The 23398-nt window shown below is 38.3% G+C and overlaps 1 protein-coding gene across 3 annotated transcripts in view; it reads right to left on the reverse strand.

Annotated features, from left to right (window-relative positions):
* GFPT1 (glutamine--fructose-6-phosphate transaminase 1) overlaps positions 1 to 23398 on the reverse strand; it is a 64535-nt gene that overhangs the window by 20426 nt on the left and 20711 nt on the right. For 2 of the 3 annotated variants that reach the window (XM_006049072.3, XM_044926080.1), the window contains 9 exons: positions 17165 to 17223; positions 16082 to 16216; positions 14591 to 14652; positions 13020 to 13099; positions 12767 to 12820; positions 9775 to 9880; positions 7696 to 7859; positions 6187 to 6282; positions 1329 to 1426 (listed from right to left, as the gene is read on the reverse strand). In XM_006049072.3, the coding sequence (XP_006049134.1) occupies positions 1329 to 1426; positions 6187 to 6282; positions 7696 to 7859; positions 9775 to 9880; positions 12767 to 12820; positions 13020 to 13099; positions 14591 to 14652; positions 16082 to 16216; positions 17165 to 17223 (854 nt within the window). The remainder of the gene's footprint in view (positions 1 to 1328; positions 1427 to 6186; positions 6283 to 7695; positions 7860 to 9774; positions 9881 to 12766; positions 12821 to 13019; positions 13100 to 14590; positions 14653 to 16081; positions 16217 to 17164; positions 17224 to 23398) is intronic. The other variant, XM_006049073.3, reaches the window with a different exon arrangement.

Consider the following 23398-nt stretch of genomic DNA (forward strand, 5'->3'; position numbering starts at 1 on the left):
ATTGGGGGCAGGAGGATAAGGGGATGACAGAGGATGAGATGGCTGGATGGCATCACTGACTCAATGGACGTGAGTCTGAGTGAACTCCGGGAGTTGGTGATGGACAGGGAGGCCTGGCGTGCTGCAATTCATGGGGTCGCAAAGAGTCAGACACGACTGAACAACTGAACTGAACTGAACTGAATAGTCTCCAAAAAAACCAAACAAAGCAAAAGAAGACCATACATCTTTTCAAATCAGAGAATTCTAACACAGCATATATATAATTTATGCCCCACAATACAGGCTTAGCATTAGATGAAACATTTAATCAATTTTTAATTTCTGAATAGAGGGTTCATTCAGTAACAGATCTAAGGCACCACTAAATTAACCAATCCCTTAATTTACACTAATGTCTTTAGTTCATTCTTTTTATTTCTAATGCTCAAAACAATTACTTTCTTACAACTCTTCCCTTCAAAACTGCACAGATTTTCCTTTTTAGGACCATGTAATTTAGGGGAAGTGGGGAAGGAGGGAAAGAGGGAGAACAAAGCCTACTGAGAGGCAAGGGCTGGGTTTACTCACTCATCAAATGAATGGTTCCCATGATTGTAGATAAGTAATATTAATGCCCCAGCAAATTAAAAAATTACTGTCATGAACTTTGGAAATCAGTCCTAAAGCAGAAACTGAGTGGGTAAGGGTTTTCTGTACTTATAGAAATTGATATTAATAGCACATAACCTGTCTCTTTACAGTGTAACTACATGTGGATCTGATTTATTGGACTGAAAGACTGTTAAAGTCCTGTATTTCCATACTGAGAACCAACACACATCTTCGATACAGAATTTCAGCTTCCAAAATCAACAGTCAAGTCTATCAAAAAAGAAGACGTTCTTTCTCTGCAGAAATGTGCTTACTAGGTAAAATCCTGTTAAGGTTCACTTGCCCCATCCCCCTGTCTGAGGTAAGTGAACAATGACACACAAAACCCAGGAACTGCTCTAACAGAAGCAGGCATGCGGTGTGAACCACAAGGCCAGGAAGGCACAAGAACTTGCCACTCTTTGCCTTTTGTTAAGTCAGTTGCAGGCAGTCCACCTGTATATCTAAGGACCTTCCTAAAGCAGATGATCCATTGATAAGTAATTCCAAGTAGCTATTAAAATTCCTTTCCTCAACCTTCTTGATTTTTGTCATCAAAACATGAAAACATGATGTTTTAACAATAACAACAACAAAAAATAGTTCTACATGCTATGTTACTGGAGGTACTATTTGTCTGCAGATATTTTCTAATAACCAAAATAACACAATTAAAATTTTAAGAAGCCACTTACTGCTACACCAGCATGGTAACTTGTTCCACAAGCAATAAGAATCAAACGCCGACACCTCTGGATCTCCTTAATGTGATCCTTCAAACCGCCCAAATTCACTGAAAAGAAAGTGTGTGGATATAATTATTTAGGAAAGAACCATATGAAACAGGTAATCACTTTTCAGGAGTGTCCACTGCCTCTCTGGGAAAACAACACTGCTGTTCATATTCCTCTTAGGAAACACAGTTCTCTCTAGTTTTGAAAGTAAATTAAATAAGTCAGAACGTAACTGATCACCCCAAACTTGTAATTAACCTTCCTCACTCCACAAACATGCCTACACAACTACAGTATTTACCACAACCTACCCGATTGGTCATTTTTACATTCCTCTCTTCAGATTAAAAGTTCTCTTAAAGGCAAAACGGTAAGAACACAGACAATAGATCAGTAGATGTTAGTGCCTGGAGATGTGGAAAGAGCTGACTAAAAGGGCCATGGGGAAATTTTTAAGAAGGATCTGTGCTAACTCTTGACTGTTATACAGGTCGTTTAGGATTATGACCATGTTGTAAGAGGTTGTAAAAACTCACTGAATTATACATTAAGAACAGTGAAGTTTTATTATATAATTATCTCTAAGTCTATCTGGAAAAAAAAATTATCTTATGTTCATTTCTACTACGTGCCCAGAACAGTGCTCTGAACACAATATGTACCACACCCCTCTCAGTCTTTCCCATCTCAGTAAATGCCAACCACTCACATAACGTCAGGGTCATCCTTGGTTGCCCCACAACCACTACACAAACAAGTCCTGAGAGCCCTACCTTCAAACTGCCCCTCTAATGTCATCACCCGAGTTCAACATCTCTACCCTGGATCACATTCTCCAACCTCTTCTCCGCCTCCTAAAGCCTTTCTCCACACACAGCCAGAATGATCTTTTAGAGGGATTCTTTAGAAACAAATCTGATATCAAAACCCTCCAATGAGTCTGTCTCTATAGCCACGTATGTATCCTTCTAAAGGTGCCTTGTCTATGGATTCTTCTACACATGGTTACATGGCTAGTTTTCTACTTGTGAGCAAGTTTCATCCAGCATTTATTCAATCACTCAACTAATATTCTGAGAACCTACCAAGTGAACACACTGTCCAAGGCCTGTGTGGCTACCAGACAGTTCAGCATCTGACTGTGAGAGTGAGGAGCACGCCCGTGAGCAGACTCCTTCTCCGTCTGACTCACCATCAGTCTGTCTACTCTGCCCCTGCTCTTTGTCCCCTCCACTTTTTTTTCTACCTTAACTAGTTATAAAATGGAAGCAAGCTATAGGTTTTTGAATATTTTTTAATAACTTTATATTCTTCCTTTTAAATTTCAATACTGAGAGGGCATACTGTATTTCTCTATTTTAAGAAATGAGTAGAGCAGAATATAAAACAATAATGAAAAGCCTCAATGGCTTCCCAAATAAACTTTGGAATAAAGTCCAAGTTCCTTATTATGGCCTTCAGGAGGCAGACACCCTGTTTCTTGCTTCACTTTGACCTAATCTCCTGGCATTTGCCCTCTCACCAAGGCCACTCCAGCCAGACTGGCCTTGCTATTCCTTCACGTATAGCTCTGTCTCTGGCATTTTTCCACAGACCTCAGCAGGTACTGAAAAGATGTGAGTGGGGGGAGAGTAAAGAACTTTAAGAATCTAGATATGGGGTCATGCAAAAGCAAATGAGTCTGGAGATGACTAAGTGTAAAGCAGACAGACTATCGGAGAGACCTGCACTTCAGATGATGACCAAGAAGGACAGCAAGGTTGGACCATGAGGTTAGCTGGTCATTAAGTGTTTCCTTAAAATTGTCTGTGTATTAGTTGCTCAGTCATGTCCAACTCCATGCAAACCCATGGATTATAGCCCGCCAGGCTCCTCTGTCCATGAGGTTTTCCAGGCGAGAACACTGGAGTGGGTTGCCATTCCCTGCTAGCTGAGGGGTGTCTGGGAGAGTTCTGGAAGGAGTCGCCCATGGTCTGAATGGATGCTCTGGAGAGACTCCTACTCCTGGTAAGGGAGACCATGACTGCGGCAGGAGCGCCTGGAGGATGGGCTGGAGGAGTGGGAACCACTGAACACGGGAGGCCCGACTGACTCCATAAGTGACCAGCCGTATGACCTCTGGCAAGACTTCAAACTGACAGAGCCTCAACTTCCTTATCTTAACAACAAAAAAAGATAACAGTCATCCTGTTTATATTACAGAACTTTTATGAGGAACACATACCATAGATAAAAGTGCTTTTTAAAATCATGACTTCTCAAAGTTTATCTTATTCTCTTCCTTTATAAAACAACGCTTTTTCCTAATCTTACTTCCCTTCCATGCTGTAACAGTATTTGCTTACTGCTACTTTCCCAGTTCTTTCAGTTCAACCACCTTCCACAAATCCCTCGCCCCATACAAGCAGATGCAAGTTCTGGTTTCCAATGCTCCTGTTTCTCTCCTAGCCTCCACTTGCCTCCCCTTCCCCATCGCTTTACCCCAGATGGGACAACACTGCAACTGGTGACTGCATCTCAGCCTCATTCCTCCAGTGCACACTGGAGACTGGTAGTCCGGTCACGTCAATGAAGCTAGGATCATTCCTGGCTTCAGTAAAGCTAGGATCATTCCCAAGCCTCTCCTAAGTCTCCTAAAAGCTCTGTAATTTCTACAAGGGAGGCACCCTTCATACACAATAGAAGGCATTCAAGGCCCTCCTTGACAGATCCTCTCACCCTCCTGCCTAGACTTACTGCTCCCTACCCCTCTTCATGTACAAGACATGGCAGACAAACCGGACTACACATTATATCACAAATAAAAGTCTGATGGTTTTCCACTATCTCCCCTTAGCTAACGCATTCTACCCAGCTGCAAAGCTCCCAATTCCCTGTCACCTATTCCAACCTTCCAAATCCTTTACAACTATATCTGCCTACATCATGGAATCTGGCCTGGCCCCCTGTCCACACAGATTCATTCTCTCTCAATTCAACATTAAACATTTCAACACTAAACTGTGGGTCCAATGTCATTTATCATATTTTACCTTTCTTTAGTTATTTATGTAAAATTATGCAAATCCTCCACCTTCTAAGAACGTAGAGGAAGAGACCACAGCAGAGAGAACTTTCCCACAGCTCCTGATGCATTCAGCATGGTGCTCCTCCTGCAGATGTCACTTATAACTCAGCCATCAAGAAATCTCTCTAGCTGAGAAAGAGTATGATGATTCTCAGACAATGAAGTATACAAAAACCACACTTATCAGAGAAATAATTCTCTATCAATTAGCAGGACATCACAAAAAGGAGAAGGCACTTATTATTTAACACACAAATTCAGGAAAAGATTTCTGTGTACTAGACAAAATCTCTCAAAAACTGATTCCTAACACTGAGAAGTTTAGCCCAAAGCTTGTTTATGAAACTGGTCACAAGGAATGTTCAATCTGATCTTCTATGACCACAGAAAGTCAATCTCAAACTCATTTTACTAAGTGCAGAAAATCCTGTGACACAAGGTCTAGAGAGAATTTTCAGAAATAAGACCAGAGCTGCACTATCATCCCACCTTACACACACAGAAAGGCAAAGTACCACAAAAGGCATTAGGCAAACACTTGAAAACCTCTGGGAAGCTCACATCTTACTCATTTATAAACTGAGAGAAAAAACCTAGGCTGAACAGATACAAGTAAGCTTCCCAACAAGGGGACCACATCTCATTCTTCTGAGAATTCAGTGCTCAGAACAGCCCCTGGTAATAGCAAGTGTTCAATAAAAGATCTCTGAACTAAAAACGGGTTAAATGTTTCTAATGGTACACTGAAGGACTTTTCCCTGCCCCAGGAAGATCACCCTAATATTCCCATGAAAGTGAAAGTGTTAGTCGCTCAATCGTCTCCGACTCTTTGCAACCCTCCATGGACTGTAGCCATGGAATTCTCCAGACAAGAAAACTGAAGTGGGTAGCCATTCCTTTCTCCAGGGGATCTTCCTGACCCAGGGATCAAACCTAGGTTTCCTGTATTGCAGGCAGATTCTTTACTGTCCGAGCCACCAGGGAAGCCCAAATACTCCCATAACTGACAACAATTTTCAAATGTGACTCTCTAGCCATCTTATACATTTTTCATAACCATTTTAGATATGCTACCATTTACCATAAAATTCACCTTTTCAGAGTGTATGATTAGTGGTGTTTAGTATTTCAGAGTTGTACAGCCATCACCTCTATCTAATTTTATATTTCCATCACCTCCAAAAAACCTATGTCCATTAGTAGTCACTCACCATTCCCCACCCTCATCCCTTCAGCTCCTGGCAACCATTACTTATTATTCCCTTATTTTTACTGTGGTAAAATACATAACATAAAATTTACTATTTTAATGATCTGTAAGTGTATAATTTAGTGGCATTAAGCACATTCACATTGTTGTACAATCATCACAATCACCCATCTCAGAACTTTTTCATCATCCCAAACTGAAGTTCTGCATCCATTAAACACTAAATCTCATTCTCTCTGCTCCTCAGCCCCTGCTAACCACTAGTCTACCTTCTGTCTCTACAAATCTAACTTAGATATATATCCACTAAACACTAAATCCCCCTCATTTCCTCCTCTCCACAGCCCCTAAGGATAACTTAGATATAACCTCGTATCAGTGGAATCACACACTGAAGGACTTTTAAAAGAGGACTGGGCTCCATTGATAGCTGGCAGCCATAGTTATTCTATAAGGCTATAAAGGACAATGAACTCTAACAAGGCTGTCAACATCAACCCCCATAAGACTTTGAAATAATAACATAGTTCATATGTAATTACCAGTATAGTCATCAAAGTTGACTCTTCCTCTCATTGTGTTCACAACTGACTCTGGCTGTTCAAAAATTTCCTTCTGCATGAAGGAACTGAAGTTGCCTAAAGTAATATAAATTGTATCATTAAAACAAAAATTAACAAGCCAAAGGGTAGGAAATTTGTATTCAAGTAAAAGTCTATCTCCTTCAATATAACCTTAGTAAATGAAATTAAACAAAAGGTCATGCAGTAGAGAACAATATTCATTTATGACACTTTACCCTATGGGAAGAAAAATAAGCAAGTATGGAGAAAAAATACTTTTATTAACTTTATACCTAAAATATGCAATTACAGCAAAACAGGGGAGTGAGACAAGCTTAAGGTTTAGAGTCAGATCTAGATTCAAATAATGGTTCTACTGTTATTATCTAAGAGGCTCTGGGAAACTCCTTAACCAGTTAAATCTGTTCTAACAGTTACTTCATAGTGTGGTGTAAGGGTGCTAAGTCACTTCAGTCGTGTCCGACTCTGTGCATCCCCATAGACAGCAGCCCACCAGGCTCCCCCGTCTCTGGGATTCTCCAGGCAAGAACACTGGAGTGGGTTGCCATTTCCTTCTCCAATGCATGAAAGTGAAGAGTGAAAGCGAAGTTGCTCAGTCGTGTCCGACCCTCAGCGACCCCATGGCCTGCAGCCTTCCAGGCTCCTCCATCCATGGGATTTTCCAGGCAAGAGTACTGGAGTGGGGTGCCATTGCCTTTTCCGTCATAGTGTGGTAGTGTGGGTTAATATAGTAAAGACTTGACATATATAGTCATTATGCAATAAACTTTAGCTTGTTTTTCACTACAACCCCATCAGAAAGGACTATAAAAACCCCTATCACCATAATCACAATAGTTAATAGAAACAAACATTATATAGAGCTCACTAAGCATGTCAGGCACTGCTGTCAGGGCTAATCCCCAAAACAACCTTAATGAGGTAAGTCCTATGATCTCCACTTCATATATGAGAAAGCTGAAGCACAAAAAGAAGAGATGAATAAATAAGAGAACACAAACTATGCTTATAAAGCATCTTAAAAATATCAGTGCATGGGATTTCCCTGGTGGTCCAGTGGTTAAGATTCCATGCTTCCAATGCAGGGGGCACGGGTTCCATTCCTGGTCTGGAAACAAAATCCCACATACCACAACTAGCCAAATTAAAAAAAAAAAAAAAAAAATATCAGTGCAGTTCAGTCGTTCAGTCGTGTCTGATCTTTGTGACCCTGTGGACTGTAGCACTCCAGGCTTCCCTGTACTATTTAAATGATTGATTTCTTTTTTAATGTGAGAAACAACAAACCATGAGTTAGGTGGTAGCAGAATATGGTCAAATGAGCAGATACTTTCTCCAAAGAATTATCCCCCTTTCTGGTGTGAACCCTTCACTATTCTGTGTCACCAGATTCCTACACCAGGACAGGAAGGAGGATGTATCCTTTCCATTGAGGACACCGAGCTATAACAGGACAAAAACATTCACCCTTCATGATCTGCTGGAGTTCCATCTGGAGGGTCTGCACAGCTCGTCCAGGGTGATCTCCCGCAGTCCGTTTAATTCGATGGATAGAAAGACGGCCATCTACCACTGCGGCGACATCGTCATCCTCAAGAAAGATGACGCGATTGGTGTGTTCGATGACAGCACTACAAAATGTTCCAGGAGACAGAACAATCAATAATCTAGGATGATTATTATAAATATAACTATCATTAGAACAAAAGGACCAAGTTTAAATACAAAGTTGCATCTGGCAGTATCTCTGATACATTTCTGGTTATCAATGCTATTCCTTACAGAGAAATGAAGGAGGGGGTGGTCAATACAGACAATGAAAAAAAAACCTCAGTCTAACAACCAAAGCCAAATTTGATGAGACCAGATCAGAAGGCATGGTTATTTCCTTCTCATCCTACTCATCACCAAGTCCTCCAATTTTAACTTCTAAATATTTCCCAGAGTTTCTCTGTGTCCACCACCACAAACCAGTTCAAGCTACCACCAGCCCTCACAGGACTACTGCAGCAAGCTCCTAGCTTCCACCCCTGTTCCCTCTAACCTCCCTCCATCCACTCTCCATTTCTGCCAAAACGTTATCAAAGGTCAATTCTAATTAAGATTTCTCCCTCACCCAATAAACCAGCTGACACCTTCCCCTTAGTTCTCAGGAAAATAGCAAAACGCCTTTACCACGACCCCTACCTCTTTCTCTGGCCTCATCTCCCACCAAACTTCCTCTCTCTACTCCAGCCACACTCACACCCGTTCTAGCTCTCACAGGCTGATGCACCTGCAGAGAATGAATGCTCTTCCCCTCCACCTCTTCACCGAGTTAACTCCTAGTAACTCTTTAAGTCTCAGTTCAAACATCACTCTCTTAAAGAAATGTACCATTAGGAAAGTTAAATCCCTCTATCACAGCATTCTGTAGCTCTTGTCACAACTGGAATTCTATACTTGGTGAGTATTGACTAAAATCTGTCTCCCCCCATTAAGGAAGAGATCCTTAAGGACAAGTAATATTTTTATTTTTACTCACCCTTGTCTCCTGAGCCCAGTACATTACTTTGCTGGAGTGTTCAATATGAATATATGAGTGAAAGAAAAAATGTTGAAATCCTTTCATAACTTCCAGCTCACTTAAGCCAGAACTGTCAACTCTGTAACAAGCCTACTTAATGACAGCAATGACACATCTCGGCACTGACTACATACCCTACACACCTGTAAAATTCAGAAAATAGTGAGGCTTGCTTTCCCACGGAGATAATACACCCTTTGCAGCCCTAACCTGCATGAATATTCATTTTTAGGTCCCCTTACTTTCAGGCACAATGAATGACTCAAACACCTGCTGGCAATTTGGGTGATTTCATTTTACCCTCATTACTATTTAAATTTCATTTATAAATGCCTCCAAGCATCCTACTGCATTTTCTCTCAAAATGTCTCAGTCTAGTACTATTTCCTATATAAGTGATTTTGCTGCCAGTTATTTTTCAATCAAAAAGATGTGCCCATACTGGATGAAAACTACAATCTAGGTCAGCAATTATACTTTCACTGGTATGATGCTAAGCCATTCTACTCTCCAATCTAAAAATCTCTCCTCCCAGGGAAGTTTGGGAGAGGATGGATACATATGTGATTGAGTTCCTTCACTATTCACCTGAAACTATCACAAAATTGCTAATCGGCTATACCACAATACAAAATAAAAAGTAAAAAAAAAAAAAAAGGTAAAAATAAATAAATAAAATCTCTCCTCCCTATAAAACCTGGGTTATGGCTCTAAAAAAAGAGACAAAAAAAATACATGAGCTCCAAGTAAATATATCAGAACAAGTCTCAATGACCATTATCTCTTCTTTGTAGATGGACCTACATACTCTGAATTGAGAGAAAAGACATTCTAGGACCCCAGAATGGTCACCTTCACAACCTTAATTAACAAAGTTCTCCTATACAGCATGACTAGATTTATACAAAATGACTTTTTGGTTTCCTGCAGCCTAAGAAGCTTTACTAAAAATTTTCTCTGTATCAACCAATGATGCTCACCTTGCATCAGAAGCAAAGTAATATTCCACTGCTTTTTCTTCAACAGGGAAAAGGCAAGTTGTGCTGTCCACACGGGAGAGATTGCAGCTTCCTTTCTTATCTTTGCCTAGAGCATGGAGTTAAAGGAATCAGCAAACACATAGAAAACCATGGCTGATTTATAAGTATACACAACTTTCTACAAAATCAACAAAAAAACCATAGCAATGCAAAATAATTCCAGCAACTTTTCAATGCCAGGTAGATCACCCTATTTCCATGCAATAAGCCAACAAGAACAAAGGGCACAGAGTGAAAGAGCAACTATCAGACAGCGTGGCATATACAGTGCTATGTTATGCATTTTTTAATGTAATATTTCTTTTCCAAGTAAAAGGCAAATGATGTCACTAACTTTTTAAATGTATGTATAGCCTAATTTTAACTTTAAACAAAACTTAATGGAATTAATACATATAAATTTGTGCACTTAAACATTAAAATTACATTAAAAATATGAAAATTATGCAATGAAAAATAAAATGAAGGCTAGTGGCATATTTGTATTACCTCCAAATAAAACTTCTCTAGATTTTAAAGGTAAGTAACAAATCAAAGTTCAGGCTATACTAATTCTGATTTAAAAACAAAACAATGATACTCTCTAACTGTGGTATACCATACAAGGCAGCTATTGCTAAGGACTGGAACTATAAACCCAGAAACTCTCCTTTCTTAAAAAAAAAAAACAAAAAACAAAAAACTGGATTTTCTTACATTTCTTTTAAATCAGGATAAAGTGTAGTCCTTTTGTAATGGTAACATCTTTTAATTCTAGCACTTTAGAATTCTGGCATCTCTACTTAACTTGTTAAGCTACTGATGAAGAATTTCTTTTTCCTCTTTGACTAAAGTCAAAACTGGAAGGTATAATGAAGTTTGACCAATTAGCCAAATACAGAAAATACTATTAACTTAAAACTATATATATAAATTCTCAGAGACAAAAAAGCACCTTTCTCAAAGATCAGGACACAGTAGACCTTATAACCAATGGACACAATGGCCCAAGACTACTATAAATACACTTGTAAGAACTCATACTGTGTCCATCCTTTAAAATCAATATGTACAAACACTTGGTAGTAACTATTCTTAGTAACATATATCCAAAGTTCTCCACAGCCCACGATTATTTGATGTGATTCAGGCATGAAAACAAAACAGCTCTTCCCATCCATACCCAACAGTAGAAATGACACCATGCTTTTAAAAAATAAGTATAAGAAGACATCCCAGAGAAGACAACACTACAGAAAGATAAAGCAGGTCAGTGTTTGCCAGAGGCTGGATACAGGGACAAGGGTTGACTACAGAGAGTCAGCTGAAGGAATTTTATAGGGGATGAATTGCTCTTTATCTCAACTGTGGAGGTGGTTATACAACTGACTGTGTTTGACAGAACTCATGAAATTGTACATCAGAAAGAACGAACTTTACTGTATGTGAAAAAGTAAATTAAAAAATAAGTAAAAGGATAGGCTAGTACCTACTACATTTTTTACATAAAAACAACTAGCTTTGCTTATAAAATGTCCTACTGGGATTGAGTTTCACCATATTCTTTCTTCCAGTACTGGTTGTTTCATTCTTCAAGTAACAAGGCATACTTAATTACAATATACAGAAGAAGTAAAGGTATCACTGCCTATTTAAATGAACATTGCTTACATACATCTATATGACTCTTACAATCTGTAAAATGTCTTCCATCTATTGATTATTTCATCTGATCTAAGTGGAAAACAATTATTATCATCCTACTTTATTTGGTCAGTGGTTACACCTGCAGAAAAAGCAATGCCTGAAAGCCACTCCCATGTTTTCCCCTATACACAGCCTCTTCAACAAGAGGCTGTACTTCAAAAACTTTTTACCTACTAAGAGCTAGAAAAACCAGGATTACTATAACACAACCCCTGATCTCAAAAAGATCTGTCTCATTACAAAGTTTTCTTCCAGCCTCTTAAGATCGTAGCCAATATTTTTCTATTGCTTCTAAAAGCAGCCTAAGACAATGTACAATGTTAACATGTAAGTAATAAATATACACAAGCAGAATCATTCAAAGAAACCTGGAACTCTGGATCCAAAATTTATACTGGTAGACTAGCTTTACTTCCAAAAAGAGTTGGAGGAGAAGAGGAAAATAAATTCTAACACCTCAGGATTTGAAGGTTATTTAAGGAAATAACTGTCTGCTCTAGATAAAATAGTGAAAGCAGCCACTATCTAAGGATGAATAGGTTTAGAGTACTTTGTTAAATCTTTTTTAAGAAGCCAAGAATTATGCATCAATAATAGGGGTTTCACTCGCCTGAATTTACCACTCCCTGTGTCTTTTACCTGGAAAGTGTTTAGTAAAAAGGTAAACTAAAAGAACACATCATTTTTTGCTAATTATATCAATAAAATGATCCAGTTTGTATGGCTGAAAAGATAAATTTCAAACATAAATTTTTTCAAAATTCCAAATTCAAACAAACCCAATCAAGATATCGAATATAAATCGAAAAGTAAAATGTCATGCATAAAACAAAATCCATTTAAACATATTTCGGCTAAATTATTCAAATAACTACCATGGAGTTCAATCTATAACAGCCTAACACACAATGCTCTTTTCCTAATCTTAGCATCTTATTTATAATAATATATCCTACATGATTTTAATTTAAAAAAAAGGGAAAAAAAGTTACAATTTCAACCATTTCCTCAAATCTCAGAGATCTTAAAGAAACAAATTATTAAAAGCAGTTTTCTAAATGGCAAAAGCAGACAGACAAAATATACTCTGCAAATTAGAAAAATAAGGTCAAAATATGTTTCCCCATAAAATAAGCACATTTTTAGAGGCCCAGCACATTCATTCACTCCAAGAACAAAGAATTAGTAAAGAATGAACAAAAGAGGATAAAGGTTCCTCCCCATCCATGCAGAGTGCATTTCCCACCTCTTTCTCCCTGTGATCCCCACCGTGTGAATTTTGATCCAATCTGAGTCCTAGCTAAGGATATACAACAGAAAAAAATTCTACTCGTCAGAGAAATCACAAAAACAAATCCTTTTCATGTCTAGACAGAACTATATATATGAGTGGATCTGATCAAACGGGCATTTAATCAATTTATGGAAAACAAGTCTCTGTATCTACTGCACTCAATTTATACATTTTCCCCATGCCATAATATAGGAATAGTTTTTACCTGTTCTGTAGAGAATTGGAATGTGGTCAGTAGACAGTTTATGCTCACTTCGTACACCAATCAACAGAGGGCTTCCTCGTCTGTTAGTACAAAATTAAACAGAATTAAACCATTTTTATAAATAATGCAGTAATGATACAAAATGTAAATATGATGAGGGAATGCTATTCAAATAATGCTTAAATTCTCCCTCTGAGGTCGACTTCAGATGTAACAAAAGAATGAATTTTTAAAAAATATTCAAAGGTTAGCAAACTATGACCCACAGCCAGGTTTGTCTACTTTTACTGGAACATGGCCACGCCCATTCCTCTACTTGTTTCTACGGTTGCTTTCACACTACAACAGCAAACTGAGTGGCATGACATGGCCAAGAAAGCCTAAAATATTCACTATCTGGCCTATTATAGAAAGGGCTACCCAGGTGGTTCAGTGGGTAAAGAATCTGCCTGCAATGCAGGAGATGCAGGAAAAGCAGGTTCCATCCCTGGGTCGCTAAGATTCCCTGGATAAGGGAACGGCAACCTACTCCAGTATTCCTGCCTGGAGAATTCCATGGACAGAGAAGCCTGGGAGGCTACCGTCCACAGGGTCACAAAGAGTTGGACACAACTGAAGCAACTGAGCACGCTTGCATTATTACGGAAAAGGTTTGCAGACCCCTGTTCTATGATGATACGTTAAAAAGTTTCTCATTTTTAACATTAAATGGAAACTTTCTTTTGATAGATGAACAATATATGAACATTCAGCACTTTATCCTTAGTTCCTCTGACTTTTTAACGACTCCTCTCTCTTACAAAGTCTTAGGCCTCCACACTGTTCTCAAAAGGACTTAATGCTCAGGCTTGAATATCCCAGCAAAAGCAATAATCGTACAATCATCTAGGACTTTGTCTAGAATATTTAGTTCCAAAAACTATGGATATTGTATAGAATACTCAACCTCCAAATTCACAAAGTAACAATGGTGCCCCACTGCAGACAAAAGGCCAATTACAAATGCCTGAATGGTTCTACTTTGTTAAGGGTTTCTGTCACATAGAAGAAGAGTAGAATAGATAAGAAAACATGTGAAAAAAAAATACAATCGACCTCCATATGCATGGGCTCCACATCTGCAGATTCAACCAACTGTGGACTGAAAATATTCAGGGAAGAAGAATTCAAGAAAGTTCCAAGAAAGCAAAACTTGAATTTGCCACACACTGGCAACATTTTTACACACTGGTAGTATATACATTGGATTTACAATTATGTACATAAGATTTGCATCATATTAGGTATGTAAGTAATCTAGAGATGCTTTAAAGTGTACAGGATATGTGTACAGGTTATATGCAAATGCCACACCATTTTATATAGGGGACTTGAGCATCCATGGGTTTTGGTAGTCACAAGGGTTTTTAGAACCAGTCCCTCAAGGATACTAAGGGATGATTCTCACAAATATCTAGAAAAGGCAGAGCCATTATAGTAAAGGATCATTTTATAGTATAAAGAGAATACGCTTATAATTCAAAAGTTTCAAAATACATATAAATATTAGTCATTATTAAATCTATATATACCTTGTGCCAACTGCTTGGCCAGGAAAATGGACACTTTTAAATACAAGTGCAAAAGCACCTTCCTATGGAGGGAAAAAAAGTGCATTAGCAATATGTATTATAATCAACTGTTAAATGAGAAATGCCTAAAATATACTGGCTTCAGCACAGAAATTTTCAGTTCACACACTGCTCTTTTGCACTACTTTATAAATTAGCCTAAATTTCAGGCAGACACTTATTCCAGCTTTGATGTTTCCAATATTCACTTTTTAAACAAGCCCACTCTTAAAATAGGGTCAATGGTTCCAAAACAGAGCATTATAAAAGTCACCTTTGTACATGCTACTAATACTTCTCCTGTGTCCCATACTATGCATTAGTAAAGGAAGGGCAGAGTCAGAAAAGATACTAAGCTCCATATTCAAAACCCATTCTCTAGCCCAGTAATTTTACATCACTGTTAACCTTCATTCTTTTTGAACTTGATGTGCTGTGTGTGCTGTGCTAAGTCACTTCAGCCATGTCTGACTCTTTGCGACCCTTGATATTGAGACATATACACACACAGTCATAATTATTAACATGCACACCATACAACCCCCTCAACCCAAACTCCTCAGAGACAGGGTCTAAGGAAATCAAGAATGAATAAAGGAGGAACATAAGGTAGGAGAGGAAAGGAACACAAATCTGGGTTATACAATGAGTAGAAACAAAAAAAGGCTGGGAAAGCACACTACTCTGCCTTGAGTAAAGGGAAGAACAGTCCTCTACCTTCTCTATCTTTCTCATTCCTTTTGCTGCAGACACCGTAAGATTTGGGTGAGATGGGAGGAAGGGTTGGACCTTTACAGAGAAGTAAAGAGCTTTCAAATGGGAAAGCTAGAGTTGTGGGGGTAGAAGGGTGGGATGAAGTCACTATGTATTTGGACCTTTGTGTATCTTTGATATCTTTAAAGTAGGACGATTGGGATGAAATTAAAAAAAAAATACCACTTTTCTCCTGGGCTGGGAAATATTTTTCTGAAAAGGTACAGTGCCAAGTAAAAGTCCCCATGAGGAAAAATTAATTGACTGTACTGGCTCAGAGACATGCAGACATTATCTCAGAATAATAAGTGTGTATTTCACCAAAGCTACCTTTTGCTAAGTTATTGACTGGGAAGAACACCTGAATGAGCAGGAAGTGGGAAAGTGATGAATCCCCAACTTACGTACTGTATACATGCTTGTGTGTGGTATGTATGGGTTTGTGTATGAGTATGCAGTTTTTCGACAAACTCTTCACATTTAGACATTTTTCATTCCCATGACACTAAATTATAGTGAAAGAAGTAAAATCATTAAAGCAGCAGTCTCAAAATTATTCAAATTGAATAGTTTTGCACATATGGAGGAATAAAAGCAAAAAATACTTGAAAAATTAGCTAGTTCCTACTTATATTTTAAGTGTTTGTTTAATTGTGATCAACATTGGCAATAACTATCTTTAAAACTGTGGTTTAATACCAATTGTTGGATGACTCTCTCCACCAAGGTAGTAAAACTTGTATCTTGACTTTCCCGATTGTCATACATGTACTTAACAAGCTTGGCAATTGTCTCTGTGTCTGTTTCAGACTCAAAGTCATAGCCTTTACTTTCCTATAATTGGAAAGGAAAAAAAATTGACACATTTAAGGAAATATTCATAATATCTAAATCCTTTCTACGTAATTTTCCTCGAAAATCTCATTAGCCAACTTCTGGTCTTTTTTTGACCACCATACACCCAATTATACCTACTGTTCAAAATTAAGGTCACCATCTAATTATGTGGAACCCAAAATAGTAAGGTATTCCCTGTGAACAAACATAATACTTATAATTATACAAATCTATATATGCCATATATGAATTAAATAAATTTTAAAATAATTAAAATATAATGAAATACGTAACATTCACAAAACATTAATTTCATTATGAACATAATGATTCTTTCTTTAATGATGATATTTCACTATCCAATTCAATGGCCATTAGCTATATGCGGCTATTTAAATTTACAGTGAAATAAAATTTTAAATTTAGTTCCTCATTCATCCCAGCTCCACAGCCACACATGGACACTGGCTACCATTCTGGGACAGTACATGTATAGAAAGTTTCCATCATTGCAGAAAAGTTGAACTGGACAGCTCTGCTCAATCACTAATGAAGGTCATCATCATTATCATGACTACGTAGTATATAGCTATTTAGGGCATAGAGCCTTCATTCAATCTGTCTTAAGTCTTCTGACACTCTAGAAACCTTTAAAAATGACAAACAAGGTCTCTCACAATGCAAAAGAGACCCTTCCAAATTCCAATTTTATTGAAGCTTTTGGGTCATTTATAATAAAGCCAAATAATTATTTCCTTTTCATATAAGAAACAAAAAAGTTCCACTGTCAACAAAGAAAAGTTCAATAAACCACATACCCTGTAACTGTCATAGGAATTATTTAATCATACCTAAACAGGATTTACTGCACATCCCAAACAACCTCAATGCTCTCATTAGAAATATTCTCAAAGACTGGTGGTCTTTTTAGGTCACTTTACTTACCAGAAACTTTTTCAAGTCCTTGTAGTTGGTGATGATTCCATTGTGAATAACAATAAATTCTAAAAAGAGATAAAATCACTGCTGACCAAAAAATTATAGGTCTAATAAACACAATAAATTGCCATTACTGTCAATAGATTTTTTTCTCACATCAAAAAATTTGTAACATACTGTAGTTCAGGTGTAATCAAGTATTATCCAGTTTTCATCATCAGATTACCTTCAGGTAGATCAGCAGCATAGTCCACGTGTAAAGGCACACACAGTGCTTAGAAGTGGGTATAGCAGATTAATAAACTGGAGTATAGAGGCATTAACTTCAGTTGTGGCCCAAATACCAGTCCAATGTCATCACGCAAAAGAAGCATGTTCCCTGGGCAAGTTTCTTCCATTTGCAAAATGAAAGGGTTGAACTAACTATATTCTCACTTCTTTGTTCATTCATTCTTATGCATACAACAATCCAAAGTTTAAAGAGAAAGGCTTTATCCAGTTTACACTAAATGAGTTCAAAACTAAAGTTATAGAACTTGGCAAGAAAAAAAGTTATTCAGTTTATATTTACCTGAGGTCCAGAAAATTCCAAGATCAAATACAGATGATAGTGGGATAATTTTTATTCATATTTTTGATTAAATAACTTTCAAAAATGTTAAAAATGTGATATCAACAGTTGACAACATTATCTTTAGCCACTTAGAGTGTATGTAAAGACTACTACTGTGGATTTACTATTTGAAGTTCATGTAAGTCAGGAGAGAAATTACTACTAAATTCACTTTTATATCAAATTATCAAAATTTTATTTTGATAACATTTGATAACTATCAAAATAAGATCTAATATTCTGGTCTTACATTAAGTGAGCTTGAACTGAATGCACTACAAACCAAATGATAAAATAAACATGTCACTAGATTAAGATCGGAGAAGGCGATGGCACCCCACTCCAGTACTCTTGCCTGGAAAATCCCATGGATGGAGCAGCTTAGTGGGCTGCAGTCCATGGGGTCGCTAAGAGTAGGACACGATTGAGCGACTTCCCTTTCACTTTTCACTTTCACCCATTGGAGAAGGAAATGGCAACCCACTCCAGTGTTCTTGCCTAGAGAATCCCAGGGATGGGGGAGCCTGGTGGGCTTCTGTCTATGGGGTCGCACAGAGTCGGACACGACTGAAGCGACTTAGCAGCAGCAGCAGCAGCAGCAGATTAAGATACCATAAAATACTATAAAAACTTTAAAAAAATTTTAATGCTAGAACACAGAGAATCATAAATAGCCGATATAAAGCCTGAAGTTAAAGGCAAATTCTCAAAATATAATTATGGATATACATTTTCAGGAATCTTATATAAAGATTGTCAGTGTTAAAAATTTCAGTAGTTAGCTTTCTAATTCAATCCAGTAATTATGTGAAGTATGAAAAACCTAAAAAAGATGGCTTCTGAATTAAATTACAAAATCTTACCTCAAAGGGATAGATACACACACATACATATGCATATTTATACATATATTCATATGTACGCATTTGCTTATTTTTAAAAACCATGAAGAGACACTAAAAATTTTGTTAAATGCTTATATACAGGAAAAGATGAAATAAGGAAGAGGAAATAAGATAGAAGCTAGACTTATTTTAGTATGTCTTTTTTATAGGTGTGACCTCTGAGAACTATGCAAATATTTTAAATAAAAACTGTTTAAGAAAATCAATCCCTAAAATTCAAAACAAAATACATTAACAGAATGCTGTACCCCGCTAGCAGCACAACCACGTACAAAAGGATTAGTCCAAGTGACTCCAAAATACAGTAATTTGATTATACATCCTAGAGAGATATCCCTTAAGTACAAAAGAAAGTAACAAAAAACAATAAATATACTGTTGTGGCAATGTTGGCATTATGATTCTGTTGTACATGAATCATTTGATACATCATATAAGTATGTCGCTGACCTGTGGCGGATTCATTTTGATATTTGGCAAAACTAATACAATTATGTAAAGTTTAAAAATAAAATAAAATTTAAAAAAAAAAAAAAAAAAGAACTAAGGTTTTAAGTGTTATTGACAGGAAACATATAAATCAATGAGGTAAAATAAAAACTGTATAGCCCTGGATTTGAATTGGAAGCATTAGTGTAAAATTATCTATGTTTTCTCTTTAAATTTATGCAGGCACACATGTACACACACACACAGGTGTGTGTGTGTGTGTGTGTCTCTTAGCTCTGCCCACTGAAAAGGCCTAGGTGCAATAAGCACTTCCCTGGTTAACAGTCGTTTTTTTTTTTTTGGAGCACAAATATATAAGAACATAGTGCTAGGAGCTTGAACTAACAGAAGTTTTAAAAGGTGCCCATTTACTATCAAGAAGCCTCATAACAGAAATATATCTCAGGCTTCCAAGACTGCAGAAAATAAGCAGGATGGGATGGAGATTATTTCTTGTGTTTAACAGAAAATTCGGGTACAAAAAAGATCTTCACAACCAAGATAATCACAATGGTGTGATCACTCACCTAGAGCCAGACATCCTGGAATGTGAAGTCAAGTGGGCCTTAGAAAGCATCACTATGAACAAAGCTAGTGGAGGTGATGGAATTCCAGTTGAGCTATTTCAAATCCTGAAAGATGATGCTGTGAAAGAGCTGCACTCAATATGCCAGCAAATTTAGAAAACTCAGCAGCGGCCACAGGACTGGAAAAGGTCAGTTTTCATTCCAATCCCAAAGAAAGGCAATGCCAAAGAATGCTCAAACTACCGCACAATTGCACTCACCTCACACACTAGTAAAGTAATGCTCAAAATTCTCCAAGCCAGGCTTCAGCAATACATGAACCGTGAACTTCCAGATGTTCAAGCCGGTTTTAGAAAAGGCAGCGGAACCAGAGATCAAATTGTGAACATCTGCTGGATCATCGAAAAATGAAGAGAGTTCCAGAAAAACATCTATTTCTGCTTTATTGACTATGCCAAAGCCTTATGACTGTGTGGATCACAATCAGATCAGATCAGATCAGATCAGTCGCTCAGTCGTGTCCGACTCTTTGTGACCCCATGAATCACAAGAAACTGTGGAAAATTCTTAGAGATGGGAATACCAGACCACCTGACCTGCCTCTTGAGAAATCTGTATGCAGGTCAGGAAGCAACAGTTAGAACTGGACATGGAACAACAGACTGGTTCCAAATAGGAAAAGGAGTACGTCAAGGCTGCCTATTCTTGTCACCCTGCTTATTTAACTTCTATGCAGAGTACGTCATGAGGAACACTGGGCTGGAGGAAGCACAAGCTGGAATCAAGATTGCTGGGAGAAATATCAATCACCTCAGATATGCAGATGACACCACCCTTATGGCAGAAAGTGAAGAGGAACTAAAAAGCCTCTTGATGAAAGTGAAAGAGGAGAGTGAAAAAGTTGGCTTAAAGCTCAGCATTCAGAAGACTAAGATCATGGTATCTGGTCCCATCACTTCATGGGAAATAGAAGGGGGAACAGTGGAAACAGTGTCAGAGTTATTTTGGGGGGCTCCAAAATCACTGCAGATGGTGACTGAGGCCATGAAATTAAAAGGCACTTACTCCTTAGAAGGAAAGTTATGACCAACCTATATATCATATTGAAAAACAGAGACATTACTTTGCCAACAAAGGTTCGTCTGGTCAAGGCTATGGTGTTTCTAGTAGTCTTGTATGGATGTGAGAGTTGGACTGTGAAGAAAGCTGAGCACCGAAGAGTTGATGCTTTTGAACTGTGGTGTTGGAGAAGACTCTTGAGAGTCCCTTGGACTGCAAGGAGATCCAACCAGTCCATTCTAAAGGAGATCAATCCTAGGTGTTCTTTGGAAGGAATGATGCTAAAGCTGAAACTCCAGTACTTTGGCCACCTCATGTGAAGAGTTGACTCATTGGGAAAGACTCTGATGCTGGGAGGGACTGGGGGCAGGAGGAGAAGGGGATGACAGAGGATGAGATGGCTGGATGGCATCACCGACTCGATGGACATGAGTCTGAGTGAACTCCGGGAGTTGGTGATGGACAGGGAGGCCTGGTGTGCTGCAATTCATGGGGTCGCAAAGAGTCAGACATGACTGAGCGACTGAACTGAACTGAACAGAAAATTCGAAGAACAAAGTTTAAAATTTAAAGAATTAATTTCTAGCCTAGCACTTTATAGTATAAACTGCACTTTTGGGGAAAAAACTGTTTTTTTGGTGATGGTTTCATCTTTCATTTCTTTTAGCTGTGTAGGAAATTTTTAAAAATGTGTTTTCTTGAGTTTTCCATGTTCTTGTTAATACACGTTTCAGTAGGCTGCCGTCCATTAAGCCTGCAGGGGTCCTCCTGGCTATTTCTGAATTGTGTTGTGTACATGTGTGTCTGAGAGCTCAGACAGCTTATCTTCTTACAGTACTTAGTTGTTTGCTTTTTTGTTAGATAAAACATTAGCAATGTATCCTTTCCCTACTCCCTGCCATCAAACCCATTAAGATTTAAACTCTTTGTCAAACAGATGATTTTAGAACTTGGGAGGTGGTAGTTAAAAAAAAAAATTCTTACACAGACCACCTACTCCATAAGCACAGGCCTGTGAACCTTTCCCTCACAACTCTACATTTCTACTTCAAGTAACCGACCTTTCAACCCTACCCATTTAGAGGAACCAACCAACCATGAAAAGGGGGTACAGAGTTTACCCTCATCTTCTGCCTTAGTTCTGTCACATGAAAAAATCTCACTCTGCCCCCGTATCCTTCTCAAATCTTCACAAGGAGGAAAGTTCTCTTGTACAACTATCCATGCTCCTCAGATCAGCTGTGTATGCGGTGCAGACTCACAGTGGAGAGGAGGGAGAGTGACAGGAGGACTCAAGTAGACTCGATGGCACCTTCCTCCACATACAAGGGCAGGTTGTCCCCCCAGCCCTCTCCTGAGCAGCTGACTCAACCCATCCTGGCTCCTCATTCAGACAGCTTGTCACTGAGGAAGAAGACTCACAGATGCCTTAATTTATTTAAACTTGGGTGGCTCTCTAATATGACTAAATGACACGGGAACAATCATCTCTAAATAAACACTTTCCTCTAGAGATGTCTCTGCTCATCTGTTTCTATGCTGCATCCATTTTTCCAGGTTCAGTGGTAGAATGTGGCGCCCTAGTTCCTGCTGGGGCTTACTTGAAGCAGAAAGTGAATCCTTTTCCAATAATTTCACAGTACTTGAGATTTCAGACATCAGTTCTGATAGCTTACACTTTGTCAGCCTTCACCAATGCCTTAATTCATTTTTAGATTTTGTTGTTGTTTTTAATTTTCTGGTTGAGCTGGGTTTTCGTTGTTGCTCAGGCTTTTCTGTAGTTGCAGTGAGAGAGGGGCTACTCTCTAGCTGCGGTGCAGAGAGTTCTCCTTACAGCATCTTCTCTTACTGTGCAGCATGGACCCTAGAGCACACGAACTCAGCAGTTGTGGTGCACAGGCTTAGCTGCCCTGCAACATGTGGGATCTTCCCAGACTAGGGATCAAACCTGTAACCCATGCACTGCTAGGTGAATTCTTAACCACCGGACTACCAGGGAGGCCCACGCCTTAATTCTTGACACTACAAGGTGGAACTATCAATGAGATCACATAAGCTACTGTTGGACAAATTTGTAAGACAAAAATTCATTACATATTTCTCGACTGTCAGAACTGAGCAGTGTGATGTAGGTAGGCTCTGGAGGAATAATGGTAATAAGTTATCTGGGTATCCAAGTGTCTGAAAGACCTCTCTGGAAACACAAATATGTAATAAAGACAGAAGACAGTTATCAGGGAGGGTGCTTATTGCATAGTTTAATTTGGATCTGATTATTCTCCTACTGCAGAGGAAAAAGTACTTTCAATATAACATCTGCATACTAAGAGGTAGTATAGCAATTAATCTCAGTGCAAAACTAAATCAAGCTTTCTATCTTCTGGGAAAAAACTTAGATTTTTTTTTTTTTTAGAAATTATATACTCTTTTCTATCTAGTTTGCTGTGCTGTGCTTAAGTCACTTCAGTCATGTCTGACTCTTTGCAACCCCAAGGACTGTGGCCCACCAGGCTCCTCTGTCCATGCAATTCTCCAGGCAAGAATACTACAGTGGGTTGCCATGCCCTCCTCCAGGGGATCTTCCCCATCCAAGGATCGAACCCATGTCTCTTACGTCTATCTGCATTGGCAGGTGAGTTCTTTACCA

Source organism: Bubalus bubalis, chromosome 12 (assembly GCF_019923935.1).
Source record: "Bubalus bubalis isolate 160015118507 breed Murrah chromosome 12, NDDB_SH_1, whole genome shotgun sequence".
NCBI classification, from domain to species: Eukaryota; Metazoa; Chordata; class Mammalia; order Artiodactyla; family Bovidae; genus Bubalus; species Bubalus bubalis.